At 36.0% G+C, this 18,592-nt stretch overlaps 2 protein-coding genes across 2 annotated transcripts; one reads left to right on the forward strand and one right to left on the reverse strand.

The window, feature by feature from the left end:
- Positions 3,189 to 4,809, forward strand: LOC18772882 (zinc finger protein STOP1 homolog). Its single transcript, XM_007206415.2, has one exon. The coding sequence runs from the start codon at positions 3,346 to 3,348 to the stop codon at positions 4,594 to 4,596; it is 1,251 nt and encodes a 416-aa protein (XP_007206477.2). The 5' UTR covers positions 3,189 to 3,345; the 3' UTR covers positions 4,597 to 4,809.
- LOC18773392 (DExH-box ATP-dependent RNA helicase DExH9) lies at positions 8,515 to 16,030 on the reverse strand. Its single transcript, XM_007208050.2, has 13 exons — positions 15,346 to 16,030; positions 15,007 to 15,207; positions 14,350 to 14,907; positions 13,837 to 13,941; positions 13,246 to 13,356; positions 12,621 to 12,871; positions 11,916 to 12,039; positions 11,441 to 11,723; positions 11,209 to 11,363; positions 10,869 to 11,018; positions 10,544 to 10,776; positions 10,000 to 10,264; positions 8,515 to 9,066 (listed from the first exon to the last, which is right to left on the reverse strand). The coding sequence occupies exons 1-13, from the start codon at positions 15,979 to 15,981 to the stop codon at positions 8,788 to 8,790; spliced, it is 3,351 nt and encodes a 1,116-aa protein (XP_007208112.2). The 5' UTR covers positions 15,982 to 16,030; the 3' UTR covers positions 8,515 to 8,787.

Below are 18,592 nucleotides of genomic sequence, written 5' to 3' on the forward strand. Positions count from 1 at the left end.
GATTTTGTTAATTAATAACTTTTAAAAAAAATAAGAAATAAGAAATATTGGCTAGGGATGAAAATGGCAGACCAAAAGCATGCTTCAAGTAGTAATAAAAACAAAGCAGGCAGGTTTTGTCTGGGGTTTTCCCCCCCCTTTTCTCCCACACACACACACACACAAAAAAAAAAAAAAAAAAAAAAAAAGCAGGCAGCCATCTAGACCTAGTAATAATAATATCCATGCTGTGTGGATTCTTTATGTCCTAAACCTGTCCATATAATGCCGGTTGGGCCATTTGAAAATAACACATACTTTCATAATTCATTACGCAAAAGAAAGACCTTGAGTTAATTTGGTCGTGGCGGCGCATGTTGGAAAGTTGTTTAAACAAGTGCGAACGTAATCATGAAGTGTGCCATACATGGGTATGAAAGAATGCAGCCTTGTTGTCTTAATCTCTTAAAATGGTTTATTGGATCGTTTATGAAAAGTTCATGTTAGAACAATATCATCTATTGGAGCATTTTTGCTTACCATCCTTCTCAACACTTGACACGTATTTTGGTGTTCATAAGCATAACTATGGTTACATAAATCAAAGTAAAAATTAATCATGGTTATGTCTATGAACACATGTCAAGTATTAAGAAATGTGGTAAGCATACACCTTGAGTTAAAGTGATCAGTAAAAATATTTCCATCATTCATCATACTAGAAGCTAATAAACATTCAACCAAATTAGCTATGATCATTCTAGAAAGTTGGGCTTGTCTAATATAGCCCCTACAATTTCTATTTCTTAGACATCAACTCATTAATTTTGAAATCTATGTATAAAACCCAACTTCAAACTAAAACGCCCCGTAAGATATAAAAGGTCATAGTACTCTTATATATTTATATTATTTGCCACTCAACTTCAGAAAAGTCAAATCGGACGGTTTTCAAATATGGTATTAAGTCCCTCATTTCTAATTAATACTTCCTCATTTATAGTATATCAATGACTCCAGTTTTTTTTTTTTTTTTTTTTTGAGGCATTCCCTCTAATACCTAAAATTTTGACTAACAAAAAATCCCTCAAATTTCGTCCTAATAAAATATAATAGGTAAATTATTATCAATACAATATAATGTACCTACAAATTTACCTATACATCTTGTATATATCCAATACGGGTAGGTAAATTATTTTCACAATATATCTATAAATGTGGTGGCTTTACCTACAATATCCCCATAATAGGTAAATTACAAGTTATATTATTACATAATAGGAAATTATTAGGTAAATTATATACAAAATGCTTTTATTAAAGTTGGGTATATTATTTGAATACAGTCCTGATCTCTTGGACTACAGGGGTCCAAGAGATTGGGACTATATTTGAATCAGTCCTGATCCCTTGGACTACAGGGGTCTAAGAGATTTGTGGTCACTCACCGTTAGATGTAAATTCAATGGTTCACTCACTCTTGCACTCCTTCTAAATTTTTTTTTGAACCATTGGATTAATATCCAACGGTGAGTGACCACAAATCTCTTGGACTCCTGTGGTCCAAGAGATCGGGACTATAAATTCATATTAGGTACATTATTTTTCGTAAAAAAAAGTAACTGGTACGTTATTTTTATCCTAGGCAAATAATATATAAATTTTACTAGGATAAAAATAATATAAAAGTAATAGAATAAAAAAAGTACAATAAATTTGATTTTGCGCTTGATTAGGTAACTTGCCGAGTTGCATTCTAGTCATCGGGTTTTATTTAGAAAAAAAACTGGATTTTATTCAAACAAAAATAAAGAGATGGATTATAATTGAGGAAAAATGACTTTGAAGGGATTAAGCTAAATTTACTATAGATAGAAAGTTATATACTTTCGTAAACAATAATTGACAACCGTTGATAATTGTAAACCCTCACAATGACTTCGATATTCATCAACGGCTACATCATAACACAAGCTAACCATTCAGCCGAGTCGCTGCAATGGGTTGTTGTTACAGATAAGGCAAAAGAACTTGCATCAACGGCTCAGACTCATCGATGTGAAGTGACGACTACATCATAACACAAGAAATTAACTAATAAGTTAGTTTCACTAATCAGTAGAAGTTATTAAGCTGGCGAAGGGCTCATCCAAATCCCAGAGTAGTTAATCACACATGTATTCAAACAAGGGCAGCAGCAGAAGCAGCTAGCATGGACCAAAATGGCATACAAAGCCGCATGCTTTCTGACGACTAACATGATCACTGATTCAATGAATTGATTCAGACCAAAAAAAAAGATTCAATGATATGATTGTTATGAGATCATTCTTTTGAAAATTTCAATTCACGCATATATACAAGATAAGTTTACGTTACTTAGACTCCCTTTAGTTGCAAACACCAAAACATATATATATATATATATAAAATATACAGAGAGCTTTCATTGAGAGATACCTTTATAGGGCCTATTTCACATTATATTTCACTAATCTAAACGTCTATTTTTTAGATAATCATTCAAACTTGAATCAGATATCATTTGACCACTCAATTGAGTTATTGAAATTTTAGTACTTTCTTGAAGCACCGTGTTCATTTATTTTGTAGGATACAATTGGATGTTGAAATGGTTTCTGATTTGTCTAAGTTTTTTGCAAAGATGATCTATGAATGTAGACTTCAAAAATAGATTGTTTGAATTGTTTAAAATTAAAAAAAAATCGTAAGAAACACTAAAGAGTGTCCCTCAAATAAAATTATTTAAAGAATCTCTCAATAAAAATAGAAGGGGAATATATATACACACCTACCTTAGAATTTTATTCTTTCTTTATTAAACTTTGGTCTTATAGAAATTTTAAAAAAAAAAACAAACAAACAATGTGAAGGGTTGAACGTGTAAGAAATAGCTAGGTATAGTCTTAGTAGGCAATTCATGCAAGTAAACGGATAAACTAATATTTATTAGTTAATTAATTAATTTATACTTGCCAACTCTCGAAAACTCTCTGCACAAGGGCTTACCTTGTCGTAACGTGAGGGTAGTGAGATATGAGGAAGGTCATAACTGGGGATGATCAGTTGATTTCTAAACTCCAAGTTGACTTCTATCTCTCTGTATTCTCTCTCCTCTACCTGAAAAGTTAGCATATATATTCTTGAAATAGGTTCTTTCTTAAGCATATCCCTATATAATCTCCACCAATACACTACAAACAGTTTTTAACCTTTACAAGAAAAGATCTGAAAAGCCAATCTAAGGAAACAACGATCCAGACTCAGAGGGGGAGGCAGATTGGAGAAAAAGCAAAGCAAAAGCAAATCAAAAGCGAAAGGCTGTACAACTTGGAAATAAAAATGATTTCTGGGGCCACATCTAATTGTTTCCAAACCATGCCACAACAAGAAGAAGATGAGCACCAAGGTTTACAAATCTTTTCCATGACTGAAGATCCTCAAGTTTCTTCATTTTCAACCTCTTCAGGCCCAGAGAACCACTCAACCTCTCTCCTCTACAGTCTCTCAGTCCTCAAAGAGAAGGTTCGCCAAGCCAAATCCCTGTTCAGCATCCTTATCTCTCCAGATCACCACCACCATCAAAGTCAACCCCCGGAGTCGACCAGCATGGCCATAGCAAGCATGAACAATGTGATCCAAGAGATCATCGTCACGGCTTCTTCGATGATGTTCACCTGTCAGCAAATGGCCCTTGTGTCCCCTCCTCCTCCTCCTCCTCCTCCAGGTAATAACAACCCTACTAGCACTTCTAATACTATTGACCATGAAGAACAATTGCTCCACCATCAAGGCCTTAATAAGCCTCCTCCTCCTCGATTTTCGCAACCAAACTTTGGTAGCGGCCTTGACAATAAAATCGAAACTCCTTTCTATCCAACTAATGATGATCAAGCACTCGATTGGTTTAGCGACAGCTACATCGATTGTACCACGAGAGATACGAAAACTAGGCACGTGCAAGGCAAGCAACAGCCTATTTCTCCGAAAAGCTTCGACATTATTGAGCTAGACGCTGCTGATTTGCTGGCCAAGTACACCCATTACTGCCAGGTTTGTGGGAAAGGGTTCAAGCGCGACGCGAATTTGAGAATGCACATGAGGGCTCATGGGGACGAGTACAAGACCACCGTTGCACTAAGCAACCCCATGAAGAAAAACAATAGCAGTACAAATAACAACAACAATCATGGCGCCGGAGGCACAGATGGAAACACAGATTGTTCGACGAATTTGCCAAGGAAATATTCATGCCCGCAAGTAGGGTGCAGGTGGAACCAGAAGCACGCCAAGTTCCAGCCCTTGAAGTCGATGATCTGTGTGAAGAACCACTACAAGAGGAGCCATTGCCCCAAGATGTATGTGTGCAAGAGGTGCAACAGGAAGCAGTTTTCTGTGTTATCTGATCTGCGCACCCATGAGAAGCACTGTGGGGATCTGAGGTGGCAGTGCTCATGTGGAACCACATTTTCAAGGAAGGACAAGCTCATGGGTCATGTCGCTTTGTTCACAGGGCACACGCCAGTTGTGATCAGTTCTTTGGCTAGTAGGCTTGGGAAAGCTGATCAAAGGAGCCATGGATCACAGATGTAATTGGACTGAATATTAATGGTAAAGAAATTGATTAATGGTTTTGTCTGCACTTTTTTTTTTTCATCTTATTATGTGTCAATAAAAATGTTTACTACAGGATTAGTTTGGTTTGTGAGTTTAGCATCGTGTACACATTGTAATTAACTAATTAATTAAACGTTAAGTACGTGTTTAATTATGGTTGCCATTTTCCCATCATCCTGGGGAGCTTTACTCTCTCTGTTCTATTAGCTCTGGAACTTTTGATCAACTTTTCCTTTTCCAAGGGAAGGTTGTGTACTGCTTCCACAAAATCTGAGATTGATATTATATGCATTTTTCTTCATTGTGTAGTCGATCGTTAGTTTTGTCGGTCTTAATCTTTCTATACATACATTTCTTGCTTCTAATTCATGTACGTATATATCGTATTAAGTCGCGTAAGTTCATTCATATGATAAAGCATGTCTACATATGTGTGTGTCATTCTTTCTGAGAAACGAGATCGAATCATGCATTCTGCTGCATATAGAGCAATTGTGTACATGGTCGAACTTCATTTTAAGTTCATAAAACTTGAACTTCATTACAAGTTCATCATAAATTATATAAATCACTAAAGAAACAATAAGTTACAATAACTAAAATAGAGGACGAAAACAAGTTTGGTATGGTGAAGCATTGAAGACTTGCTAAATTAAGAGAGACGGGCCATCCGTCCACTACCAACAACACTGATATTGTCTCCAACTTAACCACCTATAAAGGTGGTAGGTGTGGGGTTTTATCACAAAAGGTCTCGGTGATATTAGTAGTTGAATTATTCATTATATATTTTATTTTATTTAGTTATGTTTCCGATGTGGGACTCATATTCTTCAACAAGACTGTCTTCAAATATTTGTAGCCTCCTCGGCCTGCAACCCATTGCCCAAAAGTATAGTATAAAGAATACGAAAGTAGAGGGTTTCTAGAATAAGAAGTGTCTCAAATGTAAAGGAGGGGTGACATTTTAGGGGCAGCCTAGGACATATATAGATGTAACCTTCACACACATTAACTCACAATTTTTTTTTTATCACATGATCTCTAACGCTTTTAAAGGTCAACATATTGGTCCCTCATGTTCAAGATCGGTTGATGTTGTTTTTCGCATTTTGTTCCACATATCAATGTTGTCCCTATTATTCCATATCTAAAATTCAATGCATTTGAGTAGTGGATTGTTTTTTGCCCGGCAAAGTGCCTGTAGTTTTATAGTCTCGTCTTGGGGATTTTTCACGAAAAATTTGTTGTACACTTTCTTTTATTTGCTTGTTTTGGTTTGATTGATTTTGGACTAAAATTTAATTGGAGTAATAAGTCAGTTGGTAACATTAATATTTGGAATAAAGGCTTGAGGGAGTACCGATTGTATAGCTTGTCAAGGCACATCTTGTTGTGGAGAGGGAGTCTGGAGCATAATATGGTGCCATGGAGTAGGGAGGTGGATGGTGTTAAGGTGTCAGGGCAAGAATGAGCATAAACTTTGGTGAGCTTGTTGTTCCAACAGACTGCATGGAAAGTGGCCACGTGTAGGGGGAATGTCATGGACCGCTTACTTGAGGTTCTAGCCCACGTGTAGGAGGCCCATTTCCTCCAAGCCCAATTCGTTGTATATTTGCATATGTGAGAATATTCTAATGTCTGTGTCTAAGTCCAAGTATTGTGTCTAGGTCCAATGGATTGTGTATATCCCATTTCCTTATATACATTGTTTGTTCTAGTACTTCCCCCCTCCCTTGTAATATGCTAGACCGTTAGATCAATGTAATTTTAGCCATATCCATTCAGGACTAAGAGTTGAATATAATGGAGATGCCTCATTTTGCCAAACCATCCTCACAGATATATAGTTCTCTTGAGAACAATACAAACATTCTTTCTCCCAAATCATTATTTCAGTGTTATTAGCATTCTTGTTCACTTTTGATATTTCAATCCAATTTTGCAGGTTTTAGGCTGACTTAGATTGTTCGAGGCGTCGACCAAGTCTAATGCCGCACAAATTTCGAGTGTCGAAACCTCATCCTGTGACACTAGGTAGAAATTAATTGACATGGACTTCACAATTAATTGAATAGCCTTATCTTATCTACTAATTAAGATATTCTAATGTACTTTTATTTTAACAAAAAAAAAACTAGATTTTCAATACATAATTAGGGGTGCGATTAGAAAAACAACAAAGGAAATTAGAAAAAGCAAAGATAGTGTGGCGCGCGAGAGACGGAGCTTTTGCTCCCCAACCCGTGACCACACACAAATTGTCACTCTTATCTTATATACTAACTAAGATATTTTAATGTACTTTTCTTTAACAAAAAACAAGATTTTCAATACATAAATTAGGGATGCAATTCGGGAAGAAAAAAAAAACCAAAAAAGAAGTTAGAGCATCTCCACCTCAAAAGGCATGGGCAAGGCAAAGGCAATGCAAGGGCTGCCACTATTCACGTGAATAGTGGCAGCCTTGCCTTTTTTGGTTCCACCCCAAAAGGCAAGGGCAAGGGCAAGAAAAAAAAAAGATTATGCAACAAAATATAAACAATTTAGAAATGCAAGAAATAAAATGATTATGCAAGAAAAATATAAATATGAAAGAAAATATAAACAATTTACAAATGCAAGAAGAAAAAAAAAGATTACAATTTACAAATATTGGAAGGAGAAGATTTGTATGAGGATTTGGTGTGGAAAGTGAATAAAAATGTTATGTATTTATAGGAAAAAATCCATAATTTTTTGGTATTTTTATTAAAAAAATTTGAATTTTTTTGGATTTTTTTTCGCTCGTTGACATCAGTGTGACTTCAACACTTCGGGCTGAAGCCCTGGCAAGATCTGCCCATGGACTTGCCCAGGCTGGTGGGACCCAGAACTTGCTCGGGCTCATTTGGCTGCGCTGGAGTTGGATTTGGGCTGGCGGGGGGACTGTTGCCCTAGCAAGGCTTGTGCGCTAGAGGTGCTCTTAGAAAGGGCAAGGGAGCATGGCACGCTCACCCTCACTACCGTCTAGCCGAGAGTGAGAAATAACAAAACAAAAAAAATAACGACTTTAATGACTTATTATCACAAAACGTCCATGAGGTTTGCGAAACTATCAAATTGCGTCCTTTATGTTGTTTTTTTTTGTCATTTATGGTCCTTAAAGTTAATAAATGCCCTCCCAAATAGTCATTGCCGTCAGATTCCGTTAAAAAGTCGGTTAAGTTGATGATGTGGCACATATATGGGTTCCACATATCCAATAATATGATGCCACGTGGATTAAATAAAAAATACATTTTAAAAAATAATTTCAAATTATAAACCATTTAAAAAATTAGAAACCCAAAAAAAAAAAATATCACCACCTTCTTCATTGCACCAAACCCCCACATCCTTCGTCCAAAAAACAAAAACCCCCATATCCCAACCTGCTATCCCAAGTCAAAACCCACAACAGCCAACCCAAACCTTGATATGCCAGGAACCTTACCCACTGCCCGTCTAATCTCCACCACCAAAGACCAAAATTGGATGGTGGTTAGTGAAGGCCAAATGAATAGGTTGGATGGGCTTAGTGGTTATCTGGGTTTGCTTGGAGGGGAGGGGGGTAGAGTTTAGGTTGGTTGCTGTCAAATAAAGAGAGCATGGAAGAGAGACAAAAAGGGAGAGAAAAGGAGGGCGGGGCAGTGGTGCGGGGGGTGGGTGAGGATAGGTGCGGCTGTTGGAGGTTTGAGAGGGAGAGAGAGAGGAGGTGGGTGGGAGCTAGGAGAAAAAGAGGGGAAGGAAGAATGGTGGGGGTTGGGGTTTAGTGCGATGGAGAAGATGATGGTGATTTTTTGTTTTTTTGTTTTTAATATGTTTTCTTTTCTTTTAAGTTTTTTTAAATTTTTTTATAAGTTTCCCTCTTGATTTTCGAAACCATTCTGTAACACAATAACATGTTTCCCTGTTACAGTTTACATAAATAAATTAATGAACCCCTCCTAGAATAACACATAAGGTCCGGTCCGAACCCAAAAGAAAAAAAAAGTCTACTTCGGAAATAATATGTACATCTCAGGCCAAAATTTTGTAGGATGCTCATGATCCCCTTGGAACATGAATTCATCCACTTCAAAATTCCCTACTACTAGCATAAAAACTAGAAAAAGAAAAAAGGGAAGAAACATTTTCCAGGGAAAATTATAGGTATAGGGAAGCTGCAAAGACAATGTCCCTCTTGATTTTCGAAACAGCCTCCTCAAATTTTGACTCGAGCTCAGTTTCTCCAATAGACTGGGCTGCTTGTATAAGTTGCTGAAGAACTTCCTCTAATCTCCTAATAGCCCTGATCAAGCTTCCCTCAAAAACAGGTGTAACTGACATGATCTCGTAGAATTTGGACCCTTTCGCCCAAGCATACAATGCCTCCATAATATCAGGCCGAAATGAACTCACAAAGCTGTCAACATCAATTTCGACCTGTTGTGTATATAATGCAAAAAAGCATTTCAATATATAACACGTCAAGAAGGTAAAACTTAAATATTTTGCAATAGCACAGATAAATTTAAACACTTAAATGTTTTACAAAGTAGTCCAGTTGGGTCAGTTCAGACCAATATACCAGTGGGACCAAACAGTACATGCGCACTGAGCAAAGATCATAGAAATTTATTATACTATTCTTGTCCACAGGCAATAGCCATTTAATTTGATAATATTTAATCTATGAATCATAATCTCTTGGTGGTCTAAATGTACTCCACACAAAAAGGAATCTAAGCTTCTCACAAATTTTACTGCGAAAGATGCATGAGTATACATATGGTTTGAATGACCATAGAACTCTGGTAGACTGATCATATACAAGCTTTAATTGATATTCAAATCAAGTTGGTCGTATAAAGATGATTGAATTCGCACAAGCTATCAGATTATAACTCAAATGATCATCAAACTCCTCATGAAACTATGATAGGATTTCCAGTTTTGGTAGTAGCTACTTCGCAGCCAGAGTTCAGGATGACAGAATGGCAGAATGTGACCACTGACCATGGATATGGGACCTTAAGTCCTCTACAAGGTATAGATTGTTATTTTTCTACAAGGACACAAACATTACATCAAAATTCTTTTGGGAATTCATGTGTCACAGATCTTTAAGTAAATTAGTTAGCATTATCTAATGTATATGACTGCAATCAGGAAGGCCCAACAAAACAGGGCTGTCACTTTCTCAAGTTGTCCTTTATTTTAGACAACTCAACATGCACCCAATTTTTCTTTGACCATTATGACTTCCAAACTTCCAAGTAAGAAACATTTCATTGAGGAATAATCCCCTGTTATTTAGAGTTCAGTTTATTTTCAAAGGAATATTCAGCTGTACCAGAAAGGAAGTCACTTCTTTACCTTGCACTCAAGCTGAACCTCAGCAACCCTCCGAGCTGTATCTTGTAACTGAGAAAAGAGCAGGTCAAGTTCTTCCCTTGGTTTTGTAGCATCCTTAAGTTTCTCCTGCCACACAAAACATGAGAGAAGAGACACCATCTCTTCCACCTTTATGTCCTTAAAAACCCCATTGAACATGAGCTCAGTCAAGGTCAACTCCTCTGCACTACTGATTTCACAGGCAACTTTACCCTTCAACTCCACAACATCATCACTTGTAACATATCTGCATTTCAAGCCACAACATTTGTGATATAGAATTTCTGGTTTTATAATAACAAAGTTACACAGAATTACGAAAAGTTGGCCAATCCTTAAAATCTGTCTCTAGCGTGATAAGAATGATAATTTTTAAATTTTATACTAAATAATAAGCAAATTTTAAATTTTATACTAAATAATAAGCAAAGAGTAACATATATCAGTATTAAAGAAAAAATAAACAACATTATGGTTACAATAGAAAGTGAGGGAAGGCCAGAAGAAGGATAAAGAGAATCATTACCCTAGCCTCCGAAGAACCCGCTTTCTTGCCTTAAGTTCATCCTTAAAAGCCAACGCAGTGGAAGAGCGCATTGTTTTCTTGATCGACTTTATCTTGGCAGCCAATTCTTGCTTCATGTGAAAAACCTTAAGCTTTTGTTCTATAAGTGGAGAATTTGCTACTTCATGCCTGTCAAAGAGGTTCTCTAAAGCCTCAATCCTACGAGACACCTTCCTGTATGAACTACTTTCAATCTGAAGAACAGCAAAGTCAAGTTGAAATCAGTAACATATAGAATATTTAATTAAAAATAATAAAGAATAAAAATCAAATTACAGCAGCATACCTTCATATCTTCTTCTGGATCTAGCATAGGAATCTTTTCTTTATCAAATCTTGAAAGAGTTTCAAGAACTCTCTTCAGTGTGTTTTCTCGGGCTTGTAGAGGCAAAAGATCATTTGGAATGACCATACAAAGTCTACTCATAGTATTTATCTGTTCACAAATATAAGACAGCAAATAAGAAGTTTAATGAGTGGTCAATGAATTAATACATGTAAAAGAAGTTACATGGCATCGAATTGAGAATGCTTTCTTAACGAATTTCAATGATAACTCATACACAGGAAAAATAAATCACAATAAAATAGAAGCAGATAAACAGCAGGAAGCACCAGACATTTACCTGAGATATGGAAATGGAAACAACAACAGGTTCTCCTGGCTCTTTTAGAGGAAAAATTTTGATGGTTTTCTTTGCAACTCCATCTGCACTCACCCCACATCTTGTCAGGACATCCACTGTGTAGTCTGAACCTTCAGGTTTTTTACTTGCATCGTCTGGACAACACATGGGCCATTTAGCAACCCAAAAACTCAAATCAGAATATAGACTCTAAGCAATTGGAAATCCTAACCTTCGGAAACATTTTTCACCCGTTGAAAATTAAGTACCACTCCCCATGTGACAGGGTCTTCAACGGAAAAAGAGGGGGAAGCTCCATCATTCCTAGCACATTGGATTGACACAAGCCTACCAGGTTTCAGAAATGGTAAGCAGTACTTTGGAGAAAGCACAATATCACGAAGTTCTTTTTTCAAACTCTTGTATTGCTGTAATAGATTGTAATAATTCTTTACACTATCTTCTTCTTCAATTATAATTGAATCCCTCTCTTGCTCAAGGTCCTTTCTTTGTTTCTGCAATAATAACGTAATTCACAATTTCACAAATCGAAAGACACAATAGAATTGATTATCTGTAATCTCTTAATAGATTTCTTTAGATTGTCAAGACACCTTGTGAAATACAAACAAATCTCAACAAAGATACAAAGAAAAGAAAGAGGAACTGAAATTGCAAGATTACAATCCTCATCAAAGCCAACTAACCTCAAGATTGGGGATGGCACGATCAGCTTGAAACTGATAGAATGAGTTACGAAGCAAATTTTCTGGATTACCATCTTCGCTGCGTAATTGATTCAGAAGCATGTTGTAGCTCAAATGAAAAGCACTGGATAGAAAAGGGACAGAGGTCAGAAGCATGAAAAGGGGAAAATTTATTACAGTTCAGATTGCTATTGAATAAAAATTTCAGAGAAAATGCATGAGTGTACCCGTCTATGTTGAAAATTGTATAAATGAGTATTACCATTTTTCTTTTTAAGTTCGATATACCCAGAAGTCCACTAAACATGCTTCGTGGACTCTGTTTCAATTCTGGGGTCCCTTGCTGAACGCAACAACCTTGGGACATAGTAAACTCTAACAAATAGCTAAAGCAGTACCTTGCGGAATTGAACCAGATACCCGGTGGGAACAAACCATGGGGCAGACCACTCAACTAAGCCCTCATTGGCAAGCTGTGGTTTCTCACGATATTGTTTCCTTAAATGTTTTTCAACGTTAAAAAGATATGTTGTCAGATATGTTGTCAGATATGTTTAGATATTTCTGGTAGCAGGATGCAAGTTCTTGTACGTATATATCATGAACAGCTTCTTCACTGCGTTTGTGCATACTTTTCTATTTTATTATATTAACAAATTATTTTGTTTCTCATAAAAAATCTAGATTAAAAAGTAACACATGTACCTGTTCAAACAATCAGCACTTCCTTTGAGCATCATCTTAGCAGTAGATGGTTCAAGCTTCTCGTCTACCATGAGTATGCATATCCCACGTTCATCAATACCACGGCGACCAGCACGGCCGCTCATTTGTATATACTCTCCACTGGACAGCCATCTGAACTTATCACCATCAAATTTCCGGACATTGGTAAACACAACAGTTTTTGCAGGCATGTTCAATCCTATGCTGAAGGTCTCTGTGGCAAATAAACACTAAAGAAATATATTTCAATATTTGTACCACTTTGTTTTTAAAAAAATGCTAAAAATATATGTTAAGATGCATATAATAAGGCTGGAATTGTGAGAAAAAGAATGATAATGCAACTTATTGAAAAGGCTTTTCGGGCCAATATGTCTGGAACAGTATTGCCAACAGAACAAGTAGACCAATTTGGATTTTGGTTAAAAATAGTCATAGCAGTCTAGCCAGAACAAATCAAGACTTTCCTATGATAAAAAAAAGTCCAACGGCCTGGTCCGGATATAAAATACTGTTTGGGATTTGTAACTAGGCCATTTCAAACAACAATATATGAAACGTTATGCATAAAACAACAATAGACGAAATAAAATTTAAACCCAACCTTGATCAGACCATCCTGAAATAAAAGTTCAATCACTTCCTTCAGAATGGGAAGCAAGCCGGAATGATGCACACCAATTCCACGCTTCAAAAGGGGTAGCATATGTGAAACCTGTTTTAAGCAGTATCCTAAGGGATGAATATCAATATGAAATAAAGCAAAATTCTTAGCAGTTTTGGGCATAGAGATCACAAATTTAATACAAAACATGATTTCAAATAATTACACACCACTTTATCTGAATATCTATACAGAGGTTAACATTGTTTACTGTGATTTTATTTGCTACTATATATGAAGTTAATTAGATTAACCCAGCCACTAAGTGTGTTCAGTTCCATTATGCTTTAACTGAACCATCAAAGCTCCACTTTGCTTACTCAACTGCCAAAGTCACGAGATAACTCAAATATTTAAAAGGAGTGCAAGACACATGCAAACAGATCAACTCAAGACTGATGAACATAGAAACAAGTTACACCTGACGTAATATTTGAGAAGCAGTAAAACAATAAATCTAAATTCTAAACCAAACACAAAGACATGCTTGAACAGACATGCCAACTCAAACAGGAAGAAATGACAGCTTGCCTGGGGTAACTTCTTATCGTCATCCGAAAGCATATCCATAGCATACCAGAAGACCTTTTCTATGTTTTCTTTCTCATTGTCCCCATTTAGATCCATTTTTGACATCTGTCACACCAACCAAACAAAAAGCAAAAAATTGGAACCATGAACAAGTGCTCAACAATAAGATGAAGAAACTAAAGAATTACAACAAAAATATTTTTAAAGAAATTCAAATAAACATTCAGGGCCACATTTGATTGGATTCCACAAGGCTTCCCAACCAAGAAGTAATACTTCTGAATGAATACCCATCCACATACATATTACACTTGATCTTTTATCCAAAAGGTTGACAAACCATGGATGATCAAAACATAATGCATCATATCTGCAACATGCGGGTAACAGGGTTCAAAAGGTTCACTCTGCATAAAACTCGGCCAATAATAATCGGACAATTTATTGGCATGGGGCTTGCCAGTGTTCCATGTCATTTTAAAAAAGTATAGTTTGCAACGAATAGGTTTGTACCTGCATTGCAAGAGATTCGCACTCCCTTTTGCTAAAGCTGAAAAGTATGACAGGATCATACTGTCGTTGAATTATCATTTTCACCATCTTGAAGATATCACTTTCCTCAGCAGCCTTGCCCATGATCAAACCCTTCTGCCACTTTCCACTATCCTTCTTCTTAGCACCATCCGCAGCAGGGACAAGAGCATTTAGAGCTTTTTGAAAGCTGTCCTCACGAAATTTCCCTTTTTCATCAACTACTAAGAACAAACCGTTCCCTCCAGAAGGAAAAATATAATGCTGCAGAGGAGTTGGCCTATAATCGGTATAGACAATGTGACAAGGCTGACGGTGAATCTTTGCGAGCCAATCAGCAAATTCCTTAGCATTTGGCACGGTTGCTGAGAGGAAAACAAACCGTGCATTCTTTGGAGCCATAACAATGCTCTCTTCCCACACCACACCTCTCTCCCGATCACGCATGTAATGTACCTCATCAAAGATGATCCAAGCCACTTCCCGTGTCACCTCTGACCCTTTGTACTGCATGCTACGCCAGATTTCTGTGGTCATAACCTGAACGAAATTCGAAAGTAGCTGATTAGCTGAGCAATATGGCTAAATTGGCAATCTACCAAAAACCCTGAAAATCCAAAAAGAAAAAGACGTGCATACCAAGCAGGAAGCGTTGGGGTCTATTGTTACGTCCCCAGTCATCAACCCAACATCTGAAAACTCCTCTTTGAACTCTCTATACTTTTGGTTGCTCAGAGCTTTGATTGGTGAAGTGTATATCACCCGTTGCTTATTTCTTAAAGACATTGCAATGGCATACGATGCCACAACAGTTTTTCCAGCCGATGTATGAGCAGACACCTATTAGCATATCCCCACAATTTCACAAATTATTATACTGAATTCGAAATACACCAATTTCACAATTCAAATAATTTCAATGGGAAATTTTAAAATTAAAAAAAAATTGAAGAAGAAAAAATCATTAAAAGAAATTACCATGACTGACTCGGCTTTTTCCAGGCACTTTATGGCTTCGGACTGAAAAGGGTCGAGAGTGAAGTTGAATTTCTTGGCGGGCTCCGAAGCTTCTCCAGCAGAAGCAGAAGAAGAGGGAGGAACGACAAAACCCTCAGGGTAAGACACGTCATGCAAGCACGCCACGGCTTCGTCGTCCAAGGTTACAAAACCATTCTCCTTCTTTTGTTGTTTCTGTGAAGCTCCTTCTGCCTCGGCCGCCGCTTCCTCCGACTTTCTCTTCAGTGATCCCATTTCCATTCGAGCTTTTGCCCTACCCAAACGCGTCCCGCTCTGAAAGTTTGACCGTCCGATATTACTCCGATACTCCAAGGATACCGTTCCGATACGGCGCTGCTGCGCGAAGTCTGAGGAAAATGAAGAAGCGTCGTCGTCGTCTGTGAGGCTCTGCTGCGCGAGGAAGAAGAGGAGAGCGCGTATTTGGTTTTTTTTAGGGTTTTTACTAAGACGACGTCGTCTCATTGTTGGGCTTTCAATTTCACTTTTTTTTTTTTTTGGGACAAATAATTTTACTTTTATATATGAAGCATAAAACAACAGGCTAAGAATTGTAAAACATGTGAAATACCAGAAAACGCCATTGATTAATGCAAACATTAAGAATTGAAATTATTAATTAAATGAGAATAATATGATAAATTTACACTTTTTCATATTTAAAATTATTAAAATTAAAAGAAAAATCAAATACTAAATCCTATTTTTATGGAACAAAACTACCCATTATTTTTTTTAATTCTAAAATAAATTTTAATTTTTTTTTAAAAAGCCTCTTGCAGGCTCGGAAACACGTGTAGAGAGTCTAGTTTTACTTAAGTTGGAACCTAGTTAGCATTTTCTCATTTAATACTCATATTATACACGTATGTACATATTTTTTAATAATACTTATATTTTCCCTTACACGTCTTAAAGACTCGATAAAACACAAATTTTTTAGAAAGAAAATGTACAATTCAAGTATTATACACGTACGTACATATTTTTTATGTTTAATACACTTGTTGTTACAAAATTTTGAATAATACAGACAAAATTCACTTATTATACATATATTTTTCACATATTATTTAAAAAATAGTATATATTAAAATATTATATAGTTGTCAAAATTTGCAATTCTTATCAAAATTTTACCAAATTAAATACGTACGTATTTAATCCTACTTTTTCCGTTCCGTGTTTTACTAAGTATGGTTGAAACCCATTTTTAGAGGAATAAACCTTTTTTTCTTTTTTGAGACAACACACCCATTTTTTAAGGAGCAAACTATGTTGTATGTTTTTAATTGTTATCAAAATGCATTAATTTGGTTACATGTGTTAATTGGTTTTTAGTTTTAGGTTTTGAACTTAATGGATGATTATAACATGATGGATGCAATATCAGTTTTTATTATTTATATTATTTTTAAAATATATAGTATTTTAATCAATGTATAGGTGTCGTATCTATATTCTAGTTTTCATAATTTTGTCATATCATCGAATCGTATCGTATTGTATCCACATATCTGTATCCGTATTCATGCAACATAGTTGAGAACCCAATTCTCGGTGCACCGAAGAAGATAAAATGAAGAAAGAAAAAAAAAACGGTGTTGGATAGTGGTCTGGTACACTCCTTTGAGGTTGGAAGTCAGGGTTTGAATCCCCTTGGCTCCAGCCTCTCAATATTTTTTGTAATTTTTTGCGATCGGTTCGATTCAGTGAACCGTTGATCCTAAGAAACTCAAATCGTGAACCAAGAAATCTAATAAATTACATTAAAACTTTAGTAAATAGAAGAATATTAGGTATGAAATAATCAGATGAGGAAAGTTTTAGAAAATATAGTTATTCGATAAAAACAATAGTTTACTACTGTGACAATTTTTTAAAATAATCATTCTAGGCCTACTTTTAACTTCTTTTTTCACAACAAATAAGAAATTGTCACATGAGCAGCATAGTATTATTGTTAAATCTTTATTTTTCACTACTTTTTGTTAGGTTATTTTTAATTTTTAATATTCATGAGACGATTGTAAATGATGATTTTTGTGATGAGGTTAGGCATGAAGTCCTAATTTCCCATTCTTAATTTTCCAAAAATGCATATTCCAATTATTCGTTATCTCATATTATTGTTGTTGTTGTTTTTTAATTTTATTTTTATTTTTTACTTTTGTTATTGTCGTTGTTCATGTTGTTTTTTTTATATGCTTCTTTGATATATTGTAGGCTTATTCACTGTAGTGCCCCCTGAAACTTCAGTCAAATCTCACATTAACCCCCCCTCCCAACGTTAAAGTGGCCCATTTTCATCCCTTGACCGAAGTTTGGTAACCCACTTTGCCCCATGTCGTCAACTCCATCTAAAACTTTGTTAATTCTGATGACGTGGCAAGGGTGTTTTTGTAATTTCGTATATATGGACCATTACTCACTAATTAAGTGGGTGACATGGCAAATGGAGCCTACATCTACATAAATAAAAATATAATTAAATTTTTTAGTAATTAAAAATAAAAATAAAAACATATATACATAATTTAAAAAGTAAAAAATAAAAATAAAAAACAAACAAACCCATCTCAGCCTTCCCCGCGCTCATCCCCAGCCGCCCCCGCTCTCTTTTTATCCCTTCCCCGATACACACCCTCTCCTTATGCTCGTCTTCTCATCCTATTTCCTCAAATTTCATCTCTTCATCAACCCTAAATCCAAAATAAAACTTGATAAATTTTGGGGGAGGTAGAGAGACAAAGAGGTACAGTGGCTTGGGGCCTGCAAATCGGGGCTTGGGAATAAGGCTAGGTATAGTGGCTTGAGTAATTCTGGAAAAGTTTGGAAATTGTGGACTGACCACTTTGTAGAGAAGGAAAGAAAGGAGACATTTTCTTCCAAATTCCTTCTCTCTAAAAAAGTCAATACAATCCAAATCGTTAAAAGCTCAAAACCCACCACCCCTGTTAACGCCAATTCCAATTTACACAGAAAATCAACCAAAAAGAAAACAACCTTAACCCATTTATCCATATGTTCGTCTCTTTCATCATATACATATCTCATCATTCATTTCCTTCTTTCAGGTGATTTTTGTTTCTTTCTTAAATTTTAGAAAACAAGAAAATTTAAAATCTTTGCTGGCGTGGACAGGGTTTGTCACGGCACCCTCAACTTTTGTTTTCTAGCTTTTGGGTTCTTCATATTTTGTGGATATTTT

Source organism: Prunus persica, chromosome G6 (genome assembly GCF_000346465.2).
Source record: "Prunus persica cultivar Lovell chromosome G6, Prunus_persica_NCBIv2, whole genome shotgun sequence".
Classification (NCBI taxonomy): domain Eukaryota; kingdom Viridiplantae; phylum Streptophyta; class Magnoliopsida; order Rosales; family Rosaceae; genus Prunus; species Prunus persica.

Coding starts and splice junctions, on each gene's coding strand:
- LOC18773392 (XM_007208050.2), bottom strand. CDS start 15,981: ATGTTTGCATTAATCAATGGCGTTTTCTGGTATTTCACATGTTTTACA. Junction 11,364..11,440: donor GGTGAAAAATGTTTCCGAAG/GTTAGGATTTCC, acceptor TGTGTTGTCCAG/ACGATGCAAGTAAAAAACCT. Junction 10,265..10,543: donor CGGGTTCTTCGGAGGCTAGG/GTAATGATTCTC, acceptor CTTGAAATGCAG/ATATGTTACAAGTGATGATG.
- LOC18772882 (XM_007206415.2), top strand. CDS start 3,346: ATGATTTCTGGGGCCACATCTAATTGTTTCCAAACCATGCCACAACAA.